Consider the following 21,194-nt stretch of genomic DNA (forward strand, 5'->3'; position numbering starts at 1 on the left):
TGGCTTAGCCCTGTCATCTTGGCTAAATGTGGAGCATACATTTTACACATCACATTCAAATTGTGTACGGTCAGTCAGTAAGCACGTCAAGTTGCTTTCGCATACAATCGAAAACGTTCGTATGTATGTTTGGTATCACTTTTGCACCACATTATTTGCCAAAGATCAAGAACAAAAAATCCGCCATCCATTAGCAGCTCTTGAAACTCAGTATTTTCGCCTATTTGACCAAGCACTGATACAACATAGGTGGTGATCAACAACCTCAGAGCGTCGTTGGGCCGTGTCCATTGATAAGAGAATCGGATCAGTTCAGTCACATCACTTATATTCTCTTCACACAGATTAAACTGTGCTAACGTTGTTTCCAGCTTATACAGAACCAGGTCTGCGAGGGGGAGAATGCAGTACTTATCAGCTAAGATGTATAATTTTGCATGTCCAAGAAAGACGGGGGTGAAATCCTCCCAAGGGTGAGAGTTCCCTTTCGGAGCAAATACGTCTTTCCGAGCTGACAAAGCACAATTGTGCGAGTTTGTATACTGCACGCTGAGAGTTTTAAACTTGTCTTGAAGGTGCTGTGTCCAGATACTCTTTTCTCTGTACGGTAAAGTATGACCGCTGAAATGAGTACTTAACTGCTCTGCCTCTGGCGTTGCCTCTGCCTTGAGTTCATCCACAATCTCTGGTTCAGTCGGAGTTTCTGGTTCAGCTGGTGCATCCGATACAGCTGCTGTCTCTTGCTCCGTTGCTGCATCCGTTGCCGCATTGCTAGCCTGATCAGAGGCTTGTTCTGCTTCTTTAGCTTCCACAGAGACCCGGCGTCAGATTCTATGCCTTCGCTTGTTCTTTGACCGTGATGCTAGTGAAGAGGACAACTCACTACCAATGTTGTCTTCAGTTTCAGCTGGTGGCTGTGGGATTTCTCTCTTCGAGCACGAGGGCGGCGTGTAGTCGCGCGTATAAGCGTACTCACACAGCAGAACAAATGTCATTTCCTCGACCCCTGACCAGTCGGCTTGACGTCTGTTTGCCTCCTGCATTTTACCGTTCATGAGATTATTGAGAGGGGAAGATAGGTTGGCCAGGGATCTAGAGTGCACGGTAATCTCTTTCCTCTCCTGGCCAACCACAAAGGTAAAAAGGGGAGACGAGAGGCACCTGGTCAGATAAGCTTTTTCCTATCGAGTAAAATGCTGCATTTGCGAGTGACTTACTTGCTGAATTCACTGTCCATTGTTTGGCATAGCAAGCCTAATGGTCTTGAATTGAATTACAAAGGAAATAAGAGATTTGACAGGGAGTTGAACGTAGGTCGAAATGATCTCACAATACTTTACAGAAAGCTACCAGGGCGATAATCATGACTGACATTCTACGTCACTTGGAAGTGGCGCAAAGTAATAGCTTGGTAGAAACGCGATAAATAAGCATTTACTCGTCCATACATTGCGGGAATGTACGCTTTTTCCTGCCTTCCAGTTGAGGTCAGACACAGACTATCACCTTGCTTGATTTGATCTCACCTAATGAACTGATATCGCAACACAAAGATGACCTGTGTAGCCTAAGATAAGTGAGCTGTAAGCGCAGAGTAGACGGGCGCCTGGGTGGGGGGCAGGCGCCTTGGCATGGAGTCTTTCTTACTGACAGCCGGCCCTGCGTACAGATTGTTACAGAAATTGCCTACGCACCAATCATTACGCACTGTTGTATTACCTGTGAAATGAAAAACGGAATGGACAATACCGTAGGGCGCTTTAGATGATGTGAGATGTACTATACGGAAGCCAAAAACCATCTCAGCACATGCATTCGGAAGATGCACGTGGCGATAAGAAGTTTTCATCTGTGCAAGGGTAATGTTCGACTTCTCTATAGTTAAAGATACAGTGGAAGGAAAGTAGACTGCGTAACGTTATGTCTCTTTGTCATCCTATGATTAATGCCTGATTACTGCCTATACAGGCTTAGTGAGGCCATTTCTGCCTGGCAAATTACTACTTGAGGAGGCGGTCAATTAAAACCGCTTGGGCCAACTTAGGACAGTACGCAGACTACTTTCACGGGACTCTACGTAAAAGTGATATAATAATTTCGTCTTTCACATATTTCAACTTAGCATGGCTGGATCTCTTGCAAAGTACCCGTCAACTCCGTGAGTTCACCCACGTCTTTTGAATTGTTACAACGAGTCATATCTATGTGCTCGCCAGAGACATTGGAGAACTTCCACAACTTTCTCACTATCAGGGAGGCAACCCAGATCTGCAGCCGTTTCCACAGCGATATATGGCAGCCTGGATGTCAAGTTATGTGGAGCGGTGTGCCCCGTAACTTGGTGCAGACCTGGGCAGATCAACACGGTATGCAGACGTTGACAACAGTTATGGGGCCGCTGATGGTTCATGATCACGCACGGTGTTTATGGTCCCGAAAGTCAAGCAAAGGGTGGAGTCGATATATGATGGGTGCATCTGCTATGTACGCCTATCATATTGCTAAAGACGGAGGACTAGTTACTGTCCTAACACCGCCACCTCCTGACCTATATAACCCTTTCGGCGGATCAAACTACCAAATCGTGGAGGAGCCAATCCTGAAAGGAAATTTAGGGCCAAAAGTCTTGAAAATTGAAATGGTACATCCGAGTATACCCGGCGCCGAAGACTTTCACTACCAGATATGGCCGAACAACGAGACAACCGTATGGCATGACCACTTTGGGTATCCTCCTCCAGCTACACACTGGCGACATGCTGTGCGACGGCGAGCGTCACTTTGAGTCCGTATTTCGATATCGGAATTAACATGATGCGGTGGTGGTTTGTCTCCTGGGCGGGATTAATTCTCAACTGAGTTGGATGGTTCTGTCCCATGGCATCATGGTATGACGAGCTTAGGTTTCAAAAATGATCCATTTGGTAGCTACTGAAAAAAAGGTAACTTCAAAACGACTTGAAAGCAGTACTTGAATCCAGGAAGTATTGCTCTGACTCATCCTCCAATTAAGAGCTCTGGAAACTGAATCTTGTTGGTTGCTCAACAATCATTGCCTGTAATTAAAAAGGAATTCAGAATTGTACTTATCAGCATTTGAGATATCAACTTACCAAGATTAGCAAATGATAGGTCTTATTGTATGATGAATCATTTCTAATGGATAGTGAAGTCGACTCACAGTAGCAACAAATGGATCATTCTTGAAACCTGATGGTTCAAGCTACAAGCACTTTGGTAGCTCTAAATAACTGAACGCGGGCTCGAGTGCAATGACGTCTGCCGAGAATGCCCTCGCAAAGTATGACATCATGTGTTCTGCCCAATACTGTTGTCACATGTATTGTACAAGGCATTTTGAGGCCAACACTTGGCCTACAAATTAAGGCTACAGGACTTTTTTCACAAGGTTTGCCAGCTTTGAATTCTCGTATGATGATCTTGCTGAATCTAGCACAGTCTAAAGCCATGGCGGGTTACACAGCAAAAGTACCAGTTCACGCAATGCTCCGCTAGATGGACGGGTGAAATCTCAATTAGCCAACGCAGCCAAGCGGATATCGCGGTCTTTTCAGACTGCTACACACCGCTTAGCTAAGCTATATTTGTGCTGTGCTCCTTCAAATGTTTTTCCTCCCCGTGATTCATGTAACAGCTTGCTTTTTCGCGCTCAGGGTTCTATTTTTTTCCAAGCTTCGATATGATCTCAACGCTAATTCGAGTTTTGAATGTTTGTCTGCCTATGACAGAAAATACAAAATTTGTGCTGTGAGTTTGAGCCCGTGTCGATACGATTATACGTTCTTCTGAAACACACGACCGAAAACCTACTATATATGTCGTAAGTCTATACATGGATATTTTACTGATTATCCTAGTCGCTGTAAGATGTAGAAGCTGAAGCAACCCGGAACATGAACTCTCAGGTTCATGGGGTGTGAGTTATATAGGTCTGAATCATCTCAGCAGAAAAGCTACAGCTTTCTCTTGCCCAGCGTAAGAGTGCCACAAATCGCAAGACTTATAGCTCGGTCTCTGCTTAAGTGAGCACCACTCCACGTGACAAGCTGGAAATTGCGAGCAGTAAGAAATCCTTTCAGATTACAGTCTGAATTTGTTTTTTTTGTTTCATAACATTGAATCCGGCCTTTGCCTGCTAGCTGCTGGTTGTAAACGTCTCGCATCGTATTCTGAGATGCCACCCTTGACTATGATAGAGCAGAAATTTATTGCGCTCTCGGACCAGAATCCCGGGGGGTGAGTGAGAATTACGACCAAGATTTTCGCATGGTCGGAGCTTCGCTGTAATGGGGATTTCAGAGGGTCTTGACCAATGCATGCTGCTAAGTAACACACATGCGTTTGATTCTTAGCTCATCCCTGCCTCCATGCATTCTCTTCAAACGTCGCTTTCTACTTGAGGTCGGCTTTGGTTGTAGCAGTTGATGGTTCAAGTGACACCGGTGGAAATCAATAATCAATACTCGTTTTAGATTTTCATTCCACAAAATATTCTCAGGGCGAAGGTCGTCATGCACGACACCCAATGATAAAATACTCCTTTCCGACCGTGAGATGTGCCGCTGCATTTTGGTATCGATATCCTCGTGACGGAGACTTTTGCCCCCCCAGCTCATTAGTAGCATGTGGCGAATCTCACCTGCACCGTGGAGGAAGTAAATCTTGGCCAAATCAATAAGCCCCAGAAACACCGGCACTGCAGAGCCTTGGATGCTCTGCAAAATATGATATACCTCTGCTTCCTGCGACACCTCATGCCATAGCCGTGAAGTTGTGCCCTTCCCCACCACTGTGTAGCCATATGCGGCACATGTGACTTTGAATGGTGCGCCGTATGATCCACATTGGCCGAATGGAGTACAGTATTCGTCCAGGTTCTCGTCCAACTGTTGCTTGACCAAGGAGACTAATTCGGGGGCTCCGATTGGGTGACGGTCGGTCTTCAGGGCAGCTCGATGAAGCTTCACATTCGGGCAATATGGGTCCAAGACATCGCCGCGCTGCAAACCCAAAAGACATCTTTGCGTGCAGAACTCATGAGAGTGTGAGCGAGATTGACCGGCATGGCGTTGAGGGGGGTTCTCTGGGGTGGTCGGCGTGGGACGCGGTGTGGGCGGCGAGGACGCGATCTGACTAAACCCGCGCTTTCGTTGCGCAGCAGGTGTTGAATCATCATCAGGCTCCGAAGAATCCTCTCGACGGCTGTCACCGGCAGGGGCACAGCGAGTGGAACGCGTAGACGGGCGGCGACCGAGGGAGGCGGGCGATTCGAAAGGAGATGATGGTTGGTATTCAGATGACGCCATCTCCGAGCTAGTACACTCCGGGCTGGTGTATTCGGATCCTGGAGGCTTCTGCCGCAACTCGCCCGGTGGAATTTGTGATCGTGTATGGCTGAAGCTGGTCTCCCAGATTGGTAGCTGCGCCCGCGCAGCATTCCGCCAGGTTTGGTCCCGACAGGTTGAACGGAAGCTCATTAGGCAGAGACAAAGCACCCTCTCAATTGCTGTCCGAGGGCCCTCAATGCCACTCTCGACGTCAAGATTCGGCTCGCACAAATAGTAGTACAAAGTCGAGCAGTCATCGGGCACCCGTAGAAGCACAATCCCAAGCCCAGTAGTCAAGTATGAATATTCAAGACCTTCCTGAATCATCACATGGTATTCCTGAACGATCGCAGAGCCGGCAAGGCGAGCGGCGTTATACCTTAGTTTCTCCGGTCCGTCGATAGGAAGTGTTTCTGATTCGACAATCTCGTGGTAAAAGTTCATCGGTCGGAGTCCCGCCCTAAGATTCTCGTTAGACAGTTTATGCGGCGGTTTATACTCGACTGTAGTTAGCAAGGTCCTGGTATCTCCATCAACACGGTGGATACAGAACTGGTCGGGGCGCGCAGGTCGTTCCTCCGAATTTGCTTCGTATGGCGAACTTTCGTCAAGAGCGTTGGCGTGGTTGTCGAACCACACTCCATCCCCTAGGCCAAATTCCTCTCGAGCACTCGGTATCTCGCACAGCGCTGAGATGATATCATGGACGTGATCTTCAATAGCAAAACGTTCGTAGCTCTCTAGGTCCTTCTCGCTGCTCAGAAGTCGACGTGCGAAACGGTGTCCCAGCCCCTCCAGCTCAATGACCGGCGCAAACAGACGTGGTGCATCTTTACCTAACGGCTTCAAGTAATGACAGACCAGGTTGTAGATTTCTTGTTGCTTAACAGCACACTCCGTCCAAGGTTCCAGTCGTAGAGGGCAGTACTTGCCGGTAGGGGCCGGAATCTTGCCAGTGGTAGACTGAGCGGGGTCTCCAGCTTTCAGAGGCTTCGAAAGAAGATTATGACAATGCTGAATGAATTCTTCGAAGGTAGTCTGACGATTTCGTGTTTCTGCCTGCTCTCTCAGTATCTTCTCCTGCCTCCTTTCTTCGTCAGCTTTCTTCCTTTCTTCGTCAGCTTTCTTTCTTTCTTCGTCAGCTTTCTTCCTTTCTTCGTCAGCTTTCTTCCTTTCTTCGTCAGCTTTCTTTCTTTCTTCGTCAGCTTTGAAAAACAGAGCCTTGTAGTCGACCGGGTCCGACATGGCTTTAATGAGTGGTTGTTGAGAAGGGTGTCATCATTGAAAGCGAGGGCTGAATGAAGAACGACAATACATATCAAAAACTAACCCCTGGAAGGGGTAGACCCCAGCGGGATGACAAAGCGGACGAAAATTGATCCGATGATTTGAACTTCTCCACGCGGCAAGGTTCGTGCTACGAACGAAGCTCTTTGGGCAGCGCCTTTGTGGCAGGTTTATTCATAGGCTTTCTAGTACAAGCTCTGAAAGATGCGAGGAATGCAGTCTTCACAGCGAGATCGTTCCGCGCGAAATCCGGCTAGAGAAACCGGGACACGCATTCAGTAAGACGTAAAATGCTTTATTAGGGGATCCACTTTGGATGTCCACTGCTCTTACTATAGATATTTCCCTGAAGCGTCAACCGGCCGCCACGTTGGCCTAGTAACGGTATTGGCCTTGAGTTGTTTGTTATGGTATTTTGAGGACCCACGACCCCAGCTGAAAATAGCTCGAGCCTGAAGACACAGTCTTACCTGAACTCAGGAAGAACACGGTGTTGATAGACACAAACAGATCATTCCAGCGGGTCACCTAAATTATCGCCTGAACGTTGCGCCTGGCTCATGACAACCACGCCAGATTTATTATTACTTTTCTGACGAGAATCGCCTCGTCGAGGCCTATGTTTCTACAGTCTGCCAGGCTCAAGTAGACATAAATTAAGCAAAACAAGGTGCCAAGCAAAACAAAGGGACCGCATTTATTGTTAAGGAGTAGGAGTCAGTACCACGCAATTTCGAAAGAGAGCTTCCGGAGGGGGTTGGGGCAGCTGCCAGATAAGCCAATATCCAGCATGCCCTAGTTTATTACTCTGGCAGATGGAGTTTTTTCCTCTCAGGGACAAAGAATCAGAGTTTGGCCAGCGTATGCAAGTATGCGTTGTTCAAATGCGGGGCAAACACCTTATAACCTCTTCTGTATAATCAAAGTCAGTATTTGTTTACCTGGACATAACACCTCAAGCATTCCATGACAATGGCTTCTTTTTGGACTGCAGATATTCATCGTCCTGTATCTACGGATGTTAAGGGTGTAGGACCATCCATCACGAATGTGAAACACTTGTCCTCGTATAATTGGATCGAATCGCCAACCCCAACAATTGCCGTACCCGGTTGTCCTCCTCTCTGGTCTCCACCTAAATCACCCAAAAAGGTAGACAAGGATTCTGGGCTCATTTACGTCGCTCAAAATGCAGCTCGCTATCCTGAAAGACCACTTGAGCCGCTTTTTCGTTCGCTGTTCATTGAAAATCCGTCCTACGATATACGCGCAATTGACCTGATAACCGATCGAAACAACCTTCGCAAACTTCTGGCATTTATCAATCCGAATCTCTCTAAACATGGACTCGAACCTTTCACTATTGAGGTTGAGGTCACGAATGAAACAGCGATTTTTTGTCGGGCCGAAACTAAAGCAATAGATATCATTAAACCCCACCAATTCAAGGGTTACGGTCATGAGTTCGAGAAGGCATTCACCACTTCTCAGATAGCGGGCAGTACTGGGCACCATAGAATTATTTCCTACGACTTTGGCGGTTTGAAGATTATAGTACGCTACGAAACTGACGCTTATATTGAGCCTCCGAGGCCTCAACATCCAGAGGAGTTGGAAAATGAAGACTTGCTAAACATGATGAGCGATTTGTCTCTCGCGCAACCCGCCAAATCATCTTACATCCCCACTGAGACCAGATTAGGGACCATGAAACAAGGCAAAAAGGTTCCAGTCTATTCAACCCTTGAGATCAAAACACGCGTGTTACACAAGCCTATCCGCATGCAAGAAGTCCTTCCACAACTATGGGTTTCTCAAACACCCAACCTTGTCCGTGCGTACCACAAAGGCGGCGTATTTCGCCCACCAGATGTTGAAGACGTCACACTTGAGATTAGTGACTGGGAAAAAGACCATGCCGATGATCTTGGAAGGCTGGTCAAATTGATCAAAGATATCATCGAAGTGGTGAAAGAAAACGAAGGTAGCGCTGTTCTCAAGCATGATGGTCGAAGAAATCATCTCGAGGTTTGGACGAGAGGTGGAAGCAAGATGTTACCAGCTGATCTATATCCAAAGTTCGATCAGAGACAGAAGATAATCCAAGCGATCAACTCGGGTTTCTGATAACAGCACCGGGTAGTCTATTAGGCACATTTTGGACATTGATCTTACCACCAAACTGGACTGAAGTTTCATTGACTGACTCTCCTTCCTGGTCCACATATTCCTTATGCGTCGTTATTTTGTGTTGCCGCTTACAGCACAGCCGTTCGCGGATTTTATATTTCATCTGAATGCGGATGGACGTTTGGGCTACTAAGCCAATTTAAAGTAGCTGATAGTGTCTTCATTTACCTCTACAAAATGGTAAATCAACGATCATCTGTATTGAGCGCCGAATTGGAAGCTGAAGTACCCTCCCTCACAGCAGTGAGGTAGGTAGGCCATCATGTTACTTGTGACAACCGCTCGTTGACTTCCGGTCACGGTAGTACACTCGAGTAACATAAAATTCACTATTGTGTCGGATGGTTTGGGAATGTATAGAAGAAGTTTGATTGCGTAAAGAAGGGACATAGATGGCGCACCGACACATGTAAACCTCTCCGCACTCAACAATGAAAATCATTGACCTCTTCACTTAATCTTTCAACGACAAATTAGCTATACTCTACAGTTACTTCTGAGAATCTAGACCATGTCTCAATTAGTTCCTGTTCATGATGCGGAGATGGATGCTACTCTTCATACCACCAAATCAATCTATTTTGCTCATCACCAGCTGTACTGATGCATGATAAAACACATACTACTCCCAATGCAAATCGCCACAGCAGGTCAAATAGACGTATAGCGATACCAGTCATGATTCTGTCGTGACGAAGCTATTTTACCAGTCCTTACCAGTGAGATTCTCGCATCTTAAACATCCTTTGGACAAATACCTGGTTAGGGTTGCACCTCCTTATAGTGTGTTACGGAAACGCACATCATTATGTAAGTCGCCGATAAGCGGGATGGGAAAAATTATTTGAAAAACGAAGTATTTTGGAGAGGAAGGACAGAGATATCAAGATTTTCTGATTTATTCGTCGCTTTACCTTGACTATGATATGCTTAGAGATCCCAGTCGATCACAGACTTAGAAGGGTAGTCAAGGATGTCGAATGCCCTTCTCGCGACAGTCGAAGCCCACATCTTGATATCTTAGATACTTTCTCTAAGACAGTGTAACGAAAAGAGAGAACAATTACCGCAGATGAAACCTATCATACATCAGAGCTCGCCGGCCCCGACACGAAGGGCGGTATTTAGTCGCACTGCACCGGCCGCCTCGAAACCAACATTTCGACCACGGCTATACCGCGAAGTTACTCGATGCCGTACAACAAACGCAGTGGCTAGTATGATAAGGACCGCTACTAATTAATATCTAACAATTGACGACGTCAGCGTATTCGATACGTTGCCCTTTTCCTCGGAGGGCACCGACGACGACGATGGGCTTGTACAAGGTGCTGAGGTCACTTTCAGCCGCATGGTTCGAGCAAAAAAGCCCGATGTCATCCTCTGTTGCTACCAAGGTTCTTCTTCCAATGAATTTGTATTTTTTAATTGACGAACAAGTCATATTAGATATTATTTATTAGTTTATTCTGTAATAGCTGCACGCTACGGTACTACGCAGCACGATATTTCTGCCTACCTAGACTTTAGCCTTTTTTGGGCTGCCAATAGGTGTCCCTATTCGCTTCTCCCGATTTGAGAGGATAGTCAGGTCTTTTGTCTGCTTTGCAGATTGCACGAGGATCTTATCGGTGTTAGTGATTAATCCAGTTGATAGCCACAACTGGAATTGTACCAGAAGTGTAAAAGACACGGACGGAATCCTATTGAGATGGCTGAGATTTGCGGGGAAACGCATGCAGCCACCATGCGGGGTTTGATCTTCGGAGGCAACAACCTCCACTATAGGTTCTCCGTTCTTAGCTGCAACACGGATCGTCAGGCACACCTTCCAATCCTTGGGACCTGCAAGCTTTATCCGGGGCAGAAATTACCCTTGAATCTGGGCTTTCTGGAGGCAAACCTCTGTGCGATACAAGAAAATACTCATACCAGTTCCACAAAATCTTGCGTCCACAAAACTTTTATTGTTCACGTGATTAGAGGCAAGCTGGGAAATACTAGAATCTTCCACAGGAAGTGGATCCTACTGGAGCGTGGTGTCTTCCTAGCGGACCCTCTGGATGTTCCCACTTTCAGGTCCACGACTGTTGTTCCATTATTCATGTCACTGGAAAGCCAGTTTACCGTTCGTACCAAAAGTTACATCATGGAAGAGGTCAGTCATTGTATCTATATCTGCATTAAGCAGCTCTTTAACAAGCATTATGAAAACAGGGTTTCGCAGAAGCTCGGAAGAGATTCGAGGAGTTCGAGAACGCAATCACTGAATTACTTTCCTCCTTTCCCAACAGTCGCCAACTCCTCCGCAACTGGGTGACCGATTTGGTATCACCACTGAAATCTCAACTGCAGGAAACGATAGGGGAGGACGGTCCTTGTAGCAAGAGCTTCATGGAGGGGATAGCGCCAGAAACGGTGTCCTCTCCCCCAAGCCTTCTTGAGGACTGTGAGAGTCTTGGAGGTACCCCGCGCGACTTACTCTGTCCCGACACACCATATTCGAAGTCTCCTCCACACACGAAGAAGCAATCCGTAGACCAAACTTCGAGACTGATCTTCGATGACATTGGGAAAAATCAATGTCAGGAATCTGGAGAAGTATTCTGCCCGCTTCCGAATCCTAGTTCGGTAGGCACCGGAGACTACTTTTCGCCTGGTAGGTTATTCCAACACCATTGATCAGAATGAAGAACCTAACAGCCAGCAGATGAATCGCATAGTTCTAATTTAGTGTCCTCAATGCTCGATTCAGGCTCTGCCACCCGGCCTTCACTGTGTGCAGAAGATTCAACAATGGACCAACGGCCTGGACTGGTTCAAGTTAGTATTGGACGAAATAATCAGCTTCTAGGTAGGGACGAGAACGACGCTCTGCATTGTGCGTCAGAAAAGCTGTGTCTGTTTCAGCAATCAAGCACATGCGGTCCTGAAGAGTACACCAAAGTGACATCGTCATCTGGCGCTGATACTTCCATGGATGTCGATGTCGGTGGCACTTGTAGTGACTTGGATAAACCTGACAGTCCAGCAGCAGAACAACCGTGGTCTAAAGATGACATTGACAGTCCGATAGCGGACGAGACGATTACCAATGAAGACTCTGCAGGTCCCTCCGAACCTCTATCCGATCCACGCAATCCACGCAGACCAAATTGTAAGCACAAAAAAAAACGCAATGCCAGTGGAACAGGTTCGCAACGGAAAAAGGCAAAGTTGGGACTGAATGAGCACCTACCGGAATTCGTGGGTTGTGAAATTCCTGCGCAGGAGATATACAGGCGCTTCGCAGGAAACTGCAAGAGTGACGACAGTCCTGCAATTCTCACTAACCTCTATTTCTCGATCGCTTGTCAAGAAGCTTTCGTGCAGCTCAAGAAAGCGATTCCTCAGCTTCGCGGAAGTATGAAGATTTCGTTTTCAGCCAAAACAGTGTTTAGTAACCTGCAGTCTTTGGATCAAGTGGCCTCAAACCTGACTGCTGGACGCATCATACAACGTCATCTTCTCGTGGAGCTGGTGAACCATCGGAACCAACTTGTGGAGAAGTATAAACCCGAGAGATATCGGCGGGCGAAGATGATCAAAGAGGACAAACGGCGTCTAGAGCGCCCCGACGGACTGGCCCTTGACGAAATGATAAAGGAGGCTTATCCGACGATGATAAAGGATTCAGATGAGTATAACAAACTCCGGACCACGCTAAGAAACAATCTGAGTAGTGGTCGAAATCCGCACACCCTCGCCCAAGAAATTGGGAGACATATCCTGGACCTGATACTAGTAGCCGAGGGGCCCGGAAAGTTGGGCGTAACGGACAATCAGTAAGAGCCTCCCCAGGAGCACCTTATATCATTCCACTGATGGCAACAGATGGGCTAGGGTGCCAGACCATGACTTCAAGCTTTTCACTTCTGTCCTAAAAGAACAGAGAGGTCGCTTCTTAAGTCTATGCGCTTCGCGCTTAGAGTCATTTTTTGACATTTGTGACAAATGTAATCGTAATGGAAGATATCTCCTGGAGGAGGTGGACGAGAGTTCTGTGGCAGCCGAGCGATACGACTCCTCTGGTCTGGTAGACATGCTTGAAATGGTGGTCGATGACCAGCACATTTTGTCGGCTCATGCCACCGTCGGTTGACGGCGATAGTATGAGATGTTCGCATAGGATGTTTGACTTTTATGGTGTTTGATGACTCACTAGCGCAGTGTGACTTTTGTGTGGCAAAGTCTGAAGAGAGCGACACTATCGCTCAATGAAGATCCACATGATAGTTGCAGATTAATCAGCATAGCAGCATAGCAAAATGTTTATCGTGTCGAACATGTCTCGCGAGTATGTTGAATATTTTGTGATCTGTGTTGAACACATATTAAACCCTTGAAGCAAAAAGTGAATGGGTAACAATTTGCGAGCAGCCACGGATGCCCTAGGAGAGAAGCGGCTGCTTCGGAGATTTAACGCTTTCTGTGGGTCTCGTATCACCCTTCCGCCAATGTGTAGGGCAACTGAGATGGGTTCGCGATACTGTTGACCAATGGACCAGGGCAACGTGCAATGTAGATGAATTTGACAATGTTATGTGTAAGACAAGCGGCAGCAAAGGCATTCCTGTCGGGGACTAGTTAGACTGATCCTACACACTTATGCAATTCTGAATGGACATAATAAATCATCCACATGCCCATCAAGTGCTCGAAATCAATCCAAGCAAAAGAGAGCGAGTTACACCATCTTCCCCAAAACATCGGGCCTTATCGGCATGAAATGCCTAATTTTAGTATATCATTGTGTTTATCTCTGATCCTGCGATGCATTATTCAGTCCTTGCACATGTCTTGAAACAGTTCCTCAAAATAATCTTTAAACACAAAATTCAGTAAACCTCGAAATTTGCGAGGAACTATATGTCTGTATTGAGAAAATGCTGGAAGGAATTGATATAGCTTGCTGCGGTCGACCTTGACCTTCTGTATAGGTCTATGCTAACCGAATACCGGCTTGTCCTTTTAAAGCCTATTCTATTATCATATTTGGTTGCATAATTGCAAGCGTTCATCAGCCGATATAGATATAAAGTAAAAATAAAGCAATAAAAGAAAACTATTTTCTAAGATGGTTATAGGAGTATCTCTAGCCTATTTGTACAGCTATAGTTGTCTATACAATTATTGCAACTTTTACTTGTACGTATAACTGGTTGTATAGGATATTATCCAACTAACAGTTTTCTTTCTATACTTTAGAATATATATTAGAGTTTCTTTTCTCGGCACGCATATCGCAGAAAAGTAGTGGAGGGTCAGGATATTAATAAAGAATTTCTTTAATTATAGTATTGCTGCCGAATAAATATGCAGGTGTTTATCTTCTGTTTCCTACAAGCTATTGTTAGTAAGGATCAGTAGATTAATCGGAATGCTATTCTATTTGTTTGCTGGTTGGAGAAATTCTTGCCAACTCTCGTCCAAGCTAGATACACTGGGTGACGATATATAATTTAAGGTATCCTCTAGGGCAAAGAGCGCAGCAATTGAGGCACTACACGATTTAATTGTCTTTCTCATAATGGTTACAATACAGCTAATATACCTGTAAGAAGACGTCCACTGTAACAGCAGCAGTTTGTGGCTGTGCCAGCTTACGTATCGGCAGAACAAGGCCGTCAGATGTGTTAAACTTCTGTATCGATAGAACAAGGATTGTTACGCATGCTTCGTTTTTCTGCCGACAGAATATCCAGTCGTATGCATGGCATGATTTTCTGCCGGCACAATCTTTTATGTAAGGTTTTAGTTTTGTACACGCAAACCTGTGGAGAGTAGCTTCTGCTGGCATTATTATGACGTAAAAATTGTAGTTTCTGCCGGAAGAATCTAGGATGCAAGAACAAAAAAGTTGCCTTCAACTCGTACAATACAATGCTCATCTTCATAGTTGTAATCCGCGAGCCAGTCTTTTGAACATTTCGAAACCTGAATCACAAGTAGTAAAAAGAAAGGGAAGATAACGAGTATACTCGTATCAGAGTAAAAAATCCTTGGAGCATCGTAGTAAGCATTACATGATGACAATAAACGCTGGCGACGAGCAAAGTTCTAGACTCCGAATCACTATTATTCTGGTAGTCTATTGCTCGTGTTCTATATACAACCTACTCACATCCTTGCGAACTTCGCAGTATTCTTGATCGAGTCGACCGCCGTGACGACGGTTGTATAGAAGACCAGCGCTTTCGAAGCGAGCTTGCCGATCGGCTAGGGAAACGCTTTTGGAAGGCTGAGGTCGCCGCGTCAAGAGTAGATAACTCTCTCATGAGCACCTTGAGTAGCTCATCTTCTTTCAAACTGTAGGGCAAAGCTTTGCGGCTCGAGCTATGTGATCTTGTAGATATCTGCACGGATTCAGCCGCTTGCTCACGAGCTTTAGCTCTGGTCAAAGGCCCGGCTGGTTCTGATTTCTCCACTGTCCTCTTCTCCCTAAGGCATATGCTGGCGTCGCCTTGTACAGTAGGAACCGTCTTCTCTTCGGAAAAAGATGCATTGAGATCCAAGGATGAGGCAGGCTCCTCATCCAGCTTAGTTAGAGACGATGATGCCTGCTCGATGGGCCTGGTGTCCATTTCGGATGAAGCTACATCTTCGCCAGGGAGTTCCTGCTCCAAGAGATCATCGGTTATTTGATGCAAGTCCCCAGCCTCAAGCTGCTCGATCCCGACTTGAACCTCTTCATGCTCCCAGGGGCTATACGCATTAGGTTGATCAGCCTTCTCAATTGGCTGGGACAAGAAGGGAGGCGGTATTTCTAACAGCCGTGGGTCGATGTCAACTGCAGTATAGGTTGAGCAAGCTGTGGAAGGACTCGAGCACGTGCTGCTATCATCCGTGAGATCTGGAGTGTCAAGTGTGACCGATGAGGCATCGGCGCGGTTCTGGTCTTCACCCACCACACCCGCGCTGTGGTAATTCTCAGCATGCCATGCCAGAGTTTTCAGTCTCTCGTGAGCCGCGATGGATTTCGGGTGTACGGCATGAGGGTCCCAGAAAATAATCTCTAACTCCTTCGCATCCCGTGCTGGCATTGTGGAGAGTTTCTTGCGGCGCTTTGGTGGTTTCTTATCCTGCATGGGCTGAGTTTGGCATAGACGTATCTTGTCGTCTAACACAGATGATGGTCGTTTCTTAAGCGCTTTTCCCGGTGGCGCACAGATGGTCTTGTGGTAACGGTGCACATCGTGAAGGTGTCGGCGATAATCTTGCTCTTCCGAAAAGTTGTAGTGGCAGGAAGGATCGGGACATCCCGAGGGCCACGACCTAAGGCTGATATGTCCTTCCAGGTGCTCTCGCAGCTCGTCGCTCCGTTCATAGGCTCTCATCCGACAGGCTGCGGAACGCTGTTCATCCCACATGCATTCAATACAGTACCCGGCACGGGTGATGGTATTGCGATACACCATCATTTCGTAGTGTTGACTGGTCATCGAGGGAAGGTGATTTGCACAGTGCTCTTCGAATTCACTGCTTTTCCCATCGTGGAAGGTAAAGCATTCCCAACAATACTTGACCTGTCGAAGCGGGGTCCTCGTGCTACGGGCATATTCTTGTCGTAGGCAACCATGGATGTGTGAATTCCGCCCAGATCTCGACTTGCTATAGGGCGTCAGTAGTCATTTGATGAAATACCATGGGTAACTCACGACTCTAACCAAAGGCCGCAACTCGCTACTGGACAGCGGCCCTGAACAGGCTCTTCTCCCGGACGGTAGACCACAGTAAAGTCGCGAAGACATTGGGTATAGAGATCTCTCACCACACTGGCTTTTTCGTCAAATGAAAGGGGCGCATTGGATGAGATTATCGCCGCTAAACGGCCCAATTCAGGCATGAGCTTGCACAGCACTTGCTTCTCTGCAACCTGTTGTTTCTGGTCAGACCGCTCGCGACCCCTGGTCAGAATTTTCCAATCACGTCGACTTTGAACCCATTCACTTTGATATTGTTGAAGTCTTTTGGAGTAAATCTCTCTTCGCAGTACCATGTGTTCTTTATGTATACGCTTAGACTCCTCGCCGTCTAATACGTCACATATCTCCTTCAGCTTGGCTTGCAGGCGTGGATCTGCCCCAATACTCTGCTCTTCCTCGAATGGTAGGCGACGTGGAAGACCAGCCTCGTGAAACTGACCGAAGCCCTGGAAATATTCCACATGAGCGTGTTCGACAGGCTTCCGTCTCACGGTATTGGTGGCATCCACGCTGGAACAGTCGGCGAGATAGTTATTGCCAAACACAGCCGTAGATTTCTGTGTTAAGATCTGAGCAGTGTGTGTCAGGGAGTACTTTTCTGCCCGAGTGTAAGTAAAACATAGACTTGAATCGGGGAAGTAAGAAAGACGACCAACCTTCGACCGCTGCACCTAAGGCACGGCGCATTGCATGAACTGTAGCAGTAACATAGTAACACGCAGCAGCCATAATCCTTCTAAAATCGGCCTGATAGCTCTCCTTGGTCATTGGGTCTTCACTGACCCCTTCAGCTGTTGCGGATCGAATGATGCATCGGTTTCTGGCCTCATCGTTCCATCGGAGGACTAACTCGTTCTGTCCCTCAGGGATTCTCTGCTCGAAAAATTCTTCAGGTGTGGTAAAACCGAAGAGAGCTTTGTCTGCAAGTGCCAGGGCCACGAGATATAAGGCTCCCGAGTATATGGGTTCATCGCACTCCCAGAGCGCGGTACCAAACCTTTCACTATTAGACATAAATCAGAAGCATGGAACATAACTGCTTACATCGTATTCTCGGGGTCTTTATTGTTCTTGACGAACTGTTGATCGACTCGCCATCCGACTCGCCAAGGAACATCACGAGCACGAAACAAAACAAGCTGAATATTCTTTTTTATGTCAGAAAAGTCAATGTCAAACGTATAGGGCTGCAAAAGTCTTACCTTGTAACGGAGCCCCTTGCCATCTCTTTCCGCTAAAGGAGGCGTGAAGGAAGACACACGGGCACCAGTATAAAGAAATTGAAGGGTGGCAAAATGAAACTGAATGCGATGTCGCCCGGAAATGAAGAAGGGGTCATCTGCAGTCCAGAGAGTAGTCATGACACGCTCAAAGTCTTCTAGTTTGAAATTAAACTTTGGCTTTCTGATAGTTGAAAGGAGACCCTCTTCGACCAGGTTATGCTCAATCCACTATGCTGTTAATAGAAGCATCGCACAAAGTAGCAGGTAGTGCTTACGTAGTAGAGGTCCTTTCGGTCCTGATTAGAGATCTCGTTTCCGGTTTCAAAGAAAAAGCCTGGGACAAACTCTTGCGCACGGATCAGAATCGTGTGCATAGTAGGTCGTTTATCAGAAGTAATTGTGCCCTCTGTGGAAGCGACAAGCCAGCGAATAAACGCTTTGAGGTCTTGTAAGGTAGGAACTGGATGACCCTCTCCAATCTTGTATCCCTTGGGCATGTTTCGTTCCTCGACGAGAAACCTATTAGATATTGTTAATGAAGGCTTCCTTATTCAGGAAACTGAAGACTTACTCCTCATATTTGCGTACCCTCTGCTTGTACATTTCCTTTGTCTTTGCCGATGCTCTACCTCTGGTTCTTTCTGCATCTTTCTGGATATGGGCTCTGGCATCGTAACCTCGTTGTCGACGAAGCTCACGGCTAGCTTTTCTTCTCTTTTCAGCCTGGGCCTCTTTCCATGCAGAAGAGCGTGCAGCCATTGCGCTTACTATAAATAAAAAGATTCTGGGAATTGAGAGAATGAGCAGTAGGAAATAAAGAAGAATTTGAATGCAGAGCGATAATAGAAGAACTGGAAGTACGCCGGCGAGAAGCCTGTATTTATATTACTGAATGAGGTGGAAATAATTGCGAATTAGGTCATCGCTGACTAGTCTTCTCCATTTTTGCAGGGCATCAACTAAAAAAGTATGGTTGTCCATCTTGAGTTGTGGTCAAAGAGAAATATCAGGCCCTGGTCTTTGTGATGCCTTCACAAAAGTGATGGGTTGGTGTCTCATATTATTGCGTTTTAGTTAGCACGCAGTTTAGAGGCCTGGTGCTAGTCACGTGGAAGCCAATCATGGTCGGAGCAGGAGCCGCTCCATAAACTCCGGGATCACTCAGTGAGCCCCCCTATCGCGGTTCGGGAGCGGTCGGAGCACTTGGTGCGTGTTCAGTGAGCGATCAGTGAGTGCGTAGGAGCACAGAAGGAGCAGTCACGTGCTGGCCTCACAAAAGCGGCGGCACCCGTATACGGCAAGCAGACGGGACTTGCAGCAAAACATTCCAGTAATGTGACAACTACGTCAAGTCTGCCCGCCCATGTGATCTACTTCTTAGTTGCCCATTGCCTCCCTGTAACTGACCATACTTCATACACTCAGTCATGCCAACCACAAGTCACTAGTACTCTTGATCAGTCTTGAAGGAGAATTCACCCTGCTCTTGCATGCTCGACTGGAATACTCGGCTAGTCATAAATTCGGTACAGATTAGATCACTCGTTGGCTGGTGAAGCATTTCCCAATTAGGAAACTCGCCTGACTTCAGCGCAGATTGACAGTGATCAGCTCCACAACTAATAGAATCTCCATGTGACACTATCGACCTGTGAGCTCGATCTATCACCGGTCCTTCTCTTGTCTATTGTCTTTCATGAGCAAGACGGCAGTTTCTTTGAACATCTGTGGCGACAATCTGCACTACAGATGACCACTGCCAGCCAGTATCAACACTCTGTATACCACCCACAATTCACAACCTACCATCAAGCCAACTAACAAGTAGCATATTTGCCCGGTCTTTAATTAAACACCTCTTGTTGTTCGCGGATAAATGTCAGATTTATACTGTCCACTCCCCCCTCGGGACCAAGATATATTTCGCTTCCGTCGCCCTTACGGAGTGAATTTAGAATCTACCTTCACACAAGGCCCGTCCCTCAACCAAGCCACCGCACCAAATGAACTAGAAGCACTGACTAGGTCTGCCACATCCCCTTCATAAGCCCTCAAACCTTGCCACACCAACAGAACCTAACCTAAACAGCTCCATCGAAACCAACGGACTCGAAGCCACCGCCTCAACATGGCAATCCCACTGGCTTTCCGCCCTGCCAAACGACGAGCTGCTCCGACTCAAAGATACCTGCCACTGCAACACGATCCAACTGGCCCTGGGATTCCTGACCCTCGGCCCTCTTTTCAGCCAAGGGACCCCCTTCGAGGGCGCCCCATCCCAGGTCTACACGCGCTGCTGGTCCGCCATCAAGCATCTCATTGAGCGATGCCACGCCTACGGGATCGGGATCCTCCTCAACTTCAACCTCACCGCCAACGAGGTGGATCTCCGCTTCAGCCCCGACAGCCTCGCACTCGCCCGGGACTGTATCGCCTTCATAGCCCAGGAGGTAACCTTCCACGCCTTGCACGGGGTGGTCGGTCTACGGGTCTCCACCTCCTCCAAGGAGCAGTCGAGGCCGGATCCCCCGACTCTCCGCGACTGGTACAAGGAGGTCAGGATGATCGTCAGCGCCATCGACGAGTTTTTGCCACTGTACATCAGCGATGATAGCCCCGCGGGGACCGAACTCTTCCGTGAATGCGAGGCGCCGCTCCACCACCACCAACAATTAGTCCAGGCAGACTCCGGACAGTCGGAACCGGCAGGAACGACGACTTTACCCTCGGCCCCCGGCCATCTGCTACTCTCGCGGGATGAAGTCCAGACAAAGGCCCAGAAAGCCCGGATCGAGCGGCCGCAGTTATTGAGGGAGGCCTTGGCGCGCCTGGAGGGAGAGGAGGAGGTACGGGAGAAGGGGGAGAGGGCAACGCAGAAATACTGCAACAGTGCGGCGGGACGGCAGAGTTTTGTCCACGGCTGGGATCTGGGATACAGCGATGCGCTGCGGTTTTTCGATGCCGCGGTGGAAGGGTTGGTCCCGCAGCGCGCGGGGGCGGACAAAATCGGGGAGGTGGAGTTGTGGGCTCGCCGACGGGCAAGGGACGTTGCACGGCTGGAAGAGAACCACCAGGCCTGGGAGCTGGGGCTTCGACGAGGGATTGCCGATTTCAATCGATTCGTGGGCATTTGAGCTGGTCTTTTTGGTTCCTCCGCGCCGGTGTAATGTTGCATATAGGTTCGTCGGTCCCTGTGTTATGAGATGTGATGTGGACCAGCTTTGAATGTAGATCCTCACGCAATTGGCAGTATACTTCTCCGTCATCTGTCAGATAAAGTGGCCGGACAGAAGTATGGGTACAGTACTCTCCAGGCGCCGAAGGTTCGGACCTGCATTTATTTCTCCGCAAGCACTGAGCTGAGCCTATTCCATTAGATATCTCGTAGTATACATGCCTCA

General features: G+C 47.5%; 8 protein-coding genes across 8 annotated transcripts; 4 read left to right on the top strand and 4 right to left on the bottom strand.

The window, feature by feature from the left end:
* Positions 1-28: 28 nt before the first annotated feature.
* BO82DRAFT_321855 (uncharacterized protein) lies at positions 29-1,298 on the bottom strand. The gene is made up of 3 exons (XM_025632749.1): positions 1,218-1,298; positions 884-1,161; positions 29-805 (listed from the first exon to the last, which is right to left on the bottom strand). Exons 1-3 carry the CDS (start codon positions 1,235-1,237, stop codon positions 87-89), a joined length of 1,017 nt encoding a protein of 338 aa, XP_025486625.1. The 5' UTR covers positions 1,238-1,298; the 3' UTR covers positions 29-86.
* An 812-nt stretch (positions 1,299-2,110) lies between these two features.
* Positions 2,111-3,057, top strand: BO82DRAFT_321856 (uncharacterized protein). The gene has a single exon (XM_025632750.1). The coding sequence runs from the start codon at positions 2,204-2,206 to the stop codon at positions 2,783-2,785; it is 582 nt and encodes a 193-aa protein (XP_025486626.1). The 5' UTR covers positions 2,111-2,203; the 3' UTR covers positions 2,786-3,057.
* Positions 3,058-4,343: 1,286 nt separating this feature from the next.
* BO82DRAFT_296304 (uncharacterized protein) lies at positions 4,344-6,593 on the bottom strand (the record flags this gene model as incomplete). The annotated part of the gene is made up of 1 exon (XM_025631900.1): positions 4,344-6,593. One exon carries the CDS (start codon positions 6,591-6,593, stop codon positions 4,344-4,346), a length of 2,250 nt encoding a protein of 749 aa, XP_025486627.1.
* A 1,001-nt stretch (positions 6,594-7,594) lies between these two features.
* On the top strand, positions 7,595-9,115 carry BO82DRAFT_359142 (uncharacterized protein). Its single transcript, XM_025636487.1, has one exon. It carries the CDS (start codon positions 7,608-7,610, stop codon positions 8,760-8,762), a length of 1,155 nt encoding a protein of 384 aa, XP_025486628.1. The 5' UTR covers positions 7,595-7,607; the 3' UTR covers positions 8,763-9,115.
* Positions 9,116-10,740: 1,625 nt separating this feature from the next.
* On the top strand, positions 10,741-12,665 carry BO82DRAFT_206097 (uncharacterized protein). The gene is made up of 3 exons (XM_025630652.1): positions 10,741-10,983; positions 11,043-11,484; positions 11,536-12,665. Exons 1-3 carry the CDS (start codon positions 10,930-10,932, stop codon positions 12,651-12,653), a joined length of 1,614 nt encoding a protein of 537 aa, XP_025486629.1. The 5' UTR covers positions 10,741-10,929; the 3' UTR covers positions 12,654-12,665.
* Positions 12,555-13,144, bottom strand: BO82DRAFT_359144 (uncharacterized protein). Its single transcript, XM_025636488.1, has one exon. The coding sequence runs from the start codon at positions 12,936-12,938 to the stop codon at positions 12,678-12,680; it is 261 nt and encodes an 86-aa protein (XP_025486630.1). The 5' UTR covers positions 12,939-13,144; the 3' UTR covers positions 12,555-12,677.
* Positions 13,145-14,728: 1,584 nt separating this feature from the next.
* BO82DRAFT_347115 (uncharacterized protein) lies at positions 14,729-18,597 on the bottom strand. Its single transcript, XM_025633778.1, has 7 exons — positions 18,365-18,597; positions 18,069-18,312; positions 17,773-18,021; positions 17,615-17,718; positions 17,227-17,567; positions 16,523-17,168; positions 14,729-16,475 (listed from the first exon to the last, which is right to left on the bottom strand). Exons 1-7 carry the CDS (start codon positions 18,550-18,552, stop codon positions 14,981-14,983), a joined length of 3,267 nt encoding a protein of 1,088 aa, XP_025486631.1. The 5' UTR covers positions 18,553-18,597; the 3' UTR covers positions 14,729-14,980.
* A 631-nt stretch (positions 18,598-19,228) lies between these two features.
* Positions 19,229-21,081, top strand: BO82DRAFT_359147 (uncharacterized protein). The gene is made up of 2 exons (XM_025636489.1): positions 19,229-19,810; positions 19,875-21,081. Exons 1-2 carry the CDS (start codon positions 19,670-19,672, stop codon positions 20,925-20,927), a joined length of 1,194 nt encoding a protein of 397 aa, XP_025486632.1. The 5' UTR covers positions 19,229-19,669; the 3' UTR covers positions 20,928-21,081.
* The last annotated feature ends 113 nt before the right edge of the window (positions 21,082-21,194 follow it).

This window comes from Aspergillus uvarum, assembly GCF_003184745.1.
Source record: "Aspergillus uvarum CBS 121591 unplaced genomic scaffold BO82scaffold_85, whole genome shotgun sequence".
Taxonomy (NCBI): Eukaryota; Fungi; Ascomycota; class Eurotiomycetes; order Eurotiales; family Aspergillaceae; genus Aspergillus; species Aspergillus uvarum.

Bases quoted from the DNA above. Each gene is read 5' to 3' on its own strand.
- BO82DRAFT_359144 (XM_025636488.1), bottom strand. From the start codon at position 12,938: ATGTGCTGGTCATCGACCACCATTTCAAGCATGTCTACCAGACCAGAG.
- BO82DRAFT_359142 (XM_025636487.1), top strand. From the start codon at position 7,608: ATGGCTTCTTTTTGGACTGCAGATATTCATCGTCCTGTATCTACGGAT.
- BO82DRAFT_347115 (XM_025633778.1), bottom strand. From the start codon at position 18,552: ATGGCTGCACGCTCTTCTGCATGGAAAGAGGCCCAGGCTGAAAAGAGA. The intron at 18,022-18,068 runs GTAAGCACTACC...TTAACAGCATAG, and splicing joins ACCGAAAGGACCTCTACTAC to TGGATTGAGCATAACCTGGT. The intron at 17,169-17,226 runs GTTGGTCGTCTT...ACACTCGGGCAG, and splicing joins CTTAGGTGCAGCGGTCGAAG to AAAAGTACTCCCTGACACAC.
- BO82DRAFT_206097 (XM_025630652.1), top strand. From the start codon at position 10,930: ATGTCACTGGAAAGCCAGTTTACCGTTCGTACCAAAAGTTACATCATG. The intron at 10,984-11,042 runs GTCAGTCATTGT...TTATGAAAACAG, and splicing joins AAAGTTACATCATGGAAGAG to GGTTTCGCAGAAGCTCGGAA. The intron at 11,485-11,535 runs GTAGGTTATTCC...AACAGCCAGCAG, and splicing joins CGGAGACTACTTTTCGCCTG to ATGAATCGCATAGTTCTAAT.
- BO82DRAFT_321855 (XM_025632749.1), bottom strand. From the start codon at position 1,237: ATGGACAGTGAATTCAGCAA. The intron at 1,162-1,217 runs GTAAGTCACTCG...TTATCTGACCAG, and splicing joins ATGGACAGTGAATTCAGCAA to GTGCCTCTCGTCTCCCCTTT. The intron at 806-883 runs GTGAGTTGTCCT...TCTCTGTGGAAG, and splicing joins AACTGAAGACAACATTGGTA to CTAAAGAAGCAGAACAAGCC.
- BO82DRAFT_321856 (XM_025632750.1), top strand. From the start codon at position 2,204: ATGTGCTCGCCAGAGACATTGGAGAACTTCCACAACTTTCTCACTATC.
- BO82DRAFT_359147 (XM_025636489.1), top strand. From the start codon at position 19,670: ATGTCAGATTTATACTGTCCACTCCCCCCTCGGGACCAAGATATATTT. The intron at 19,811-19,874 runs CTGACTAGGTCT...ACAGAACCTAAC, and splicing joins CACCAAATGAACTAGAAGCA to CTAAACAGCTCCATCGAAAC.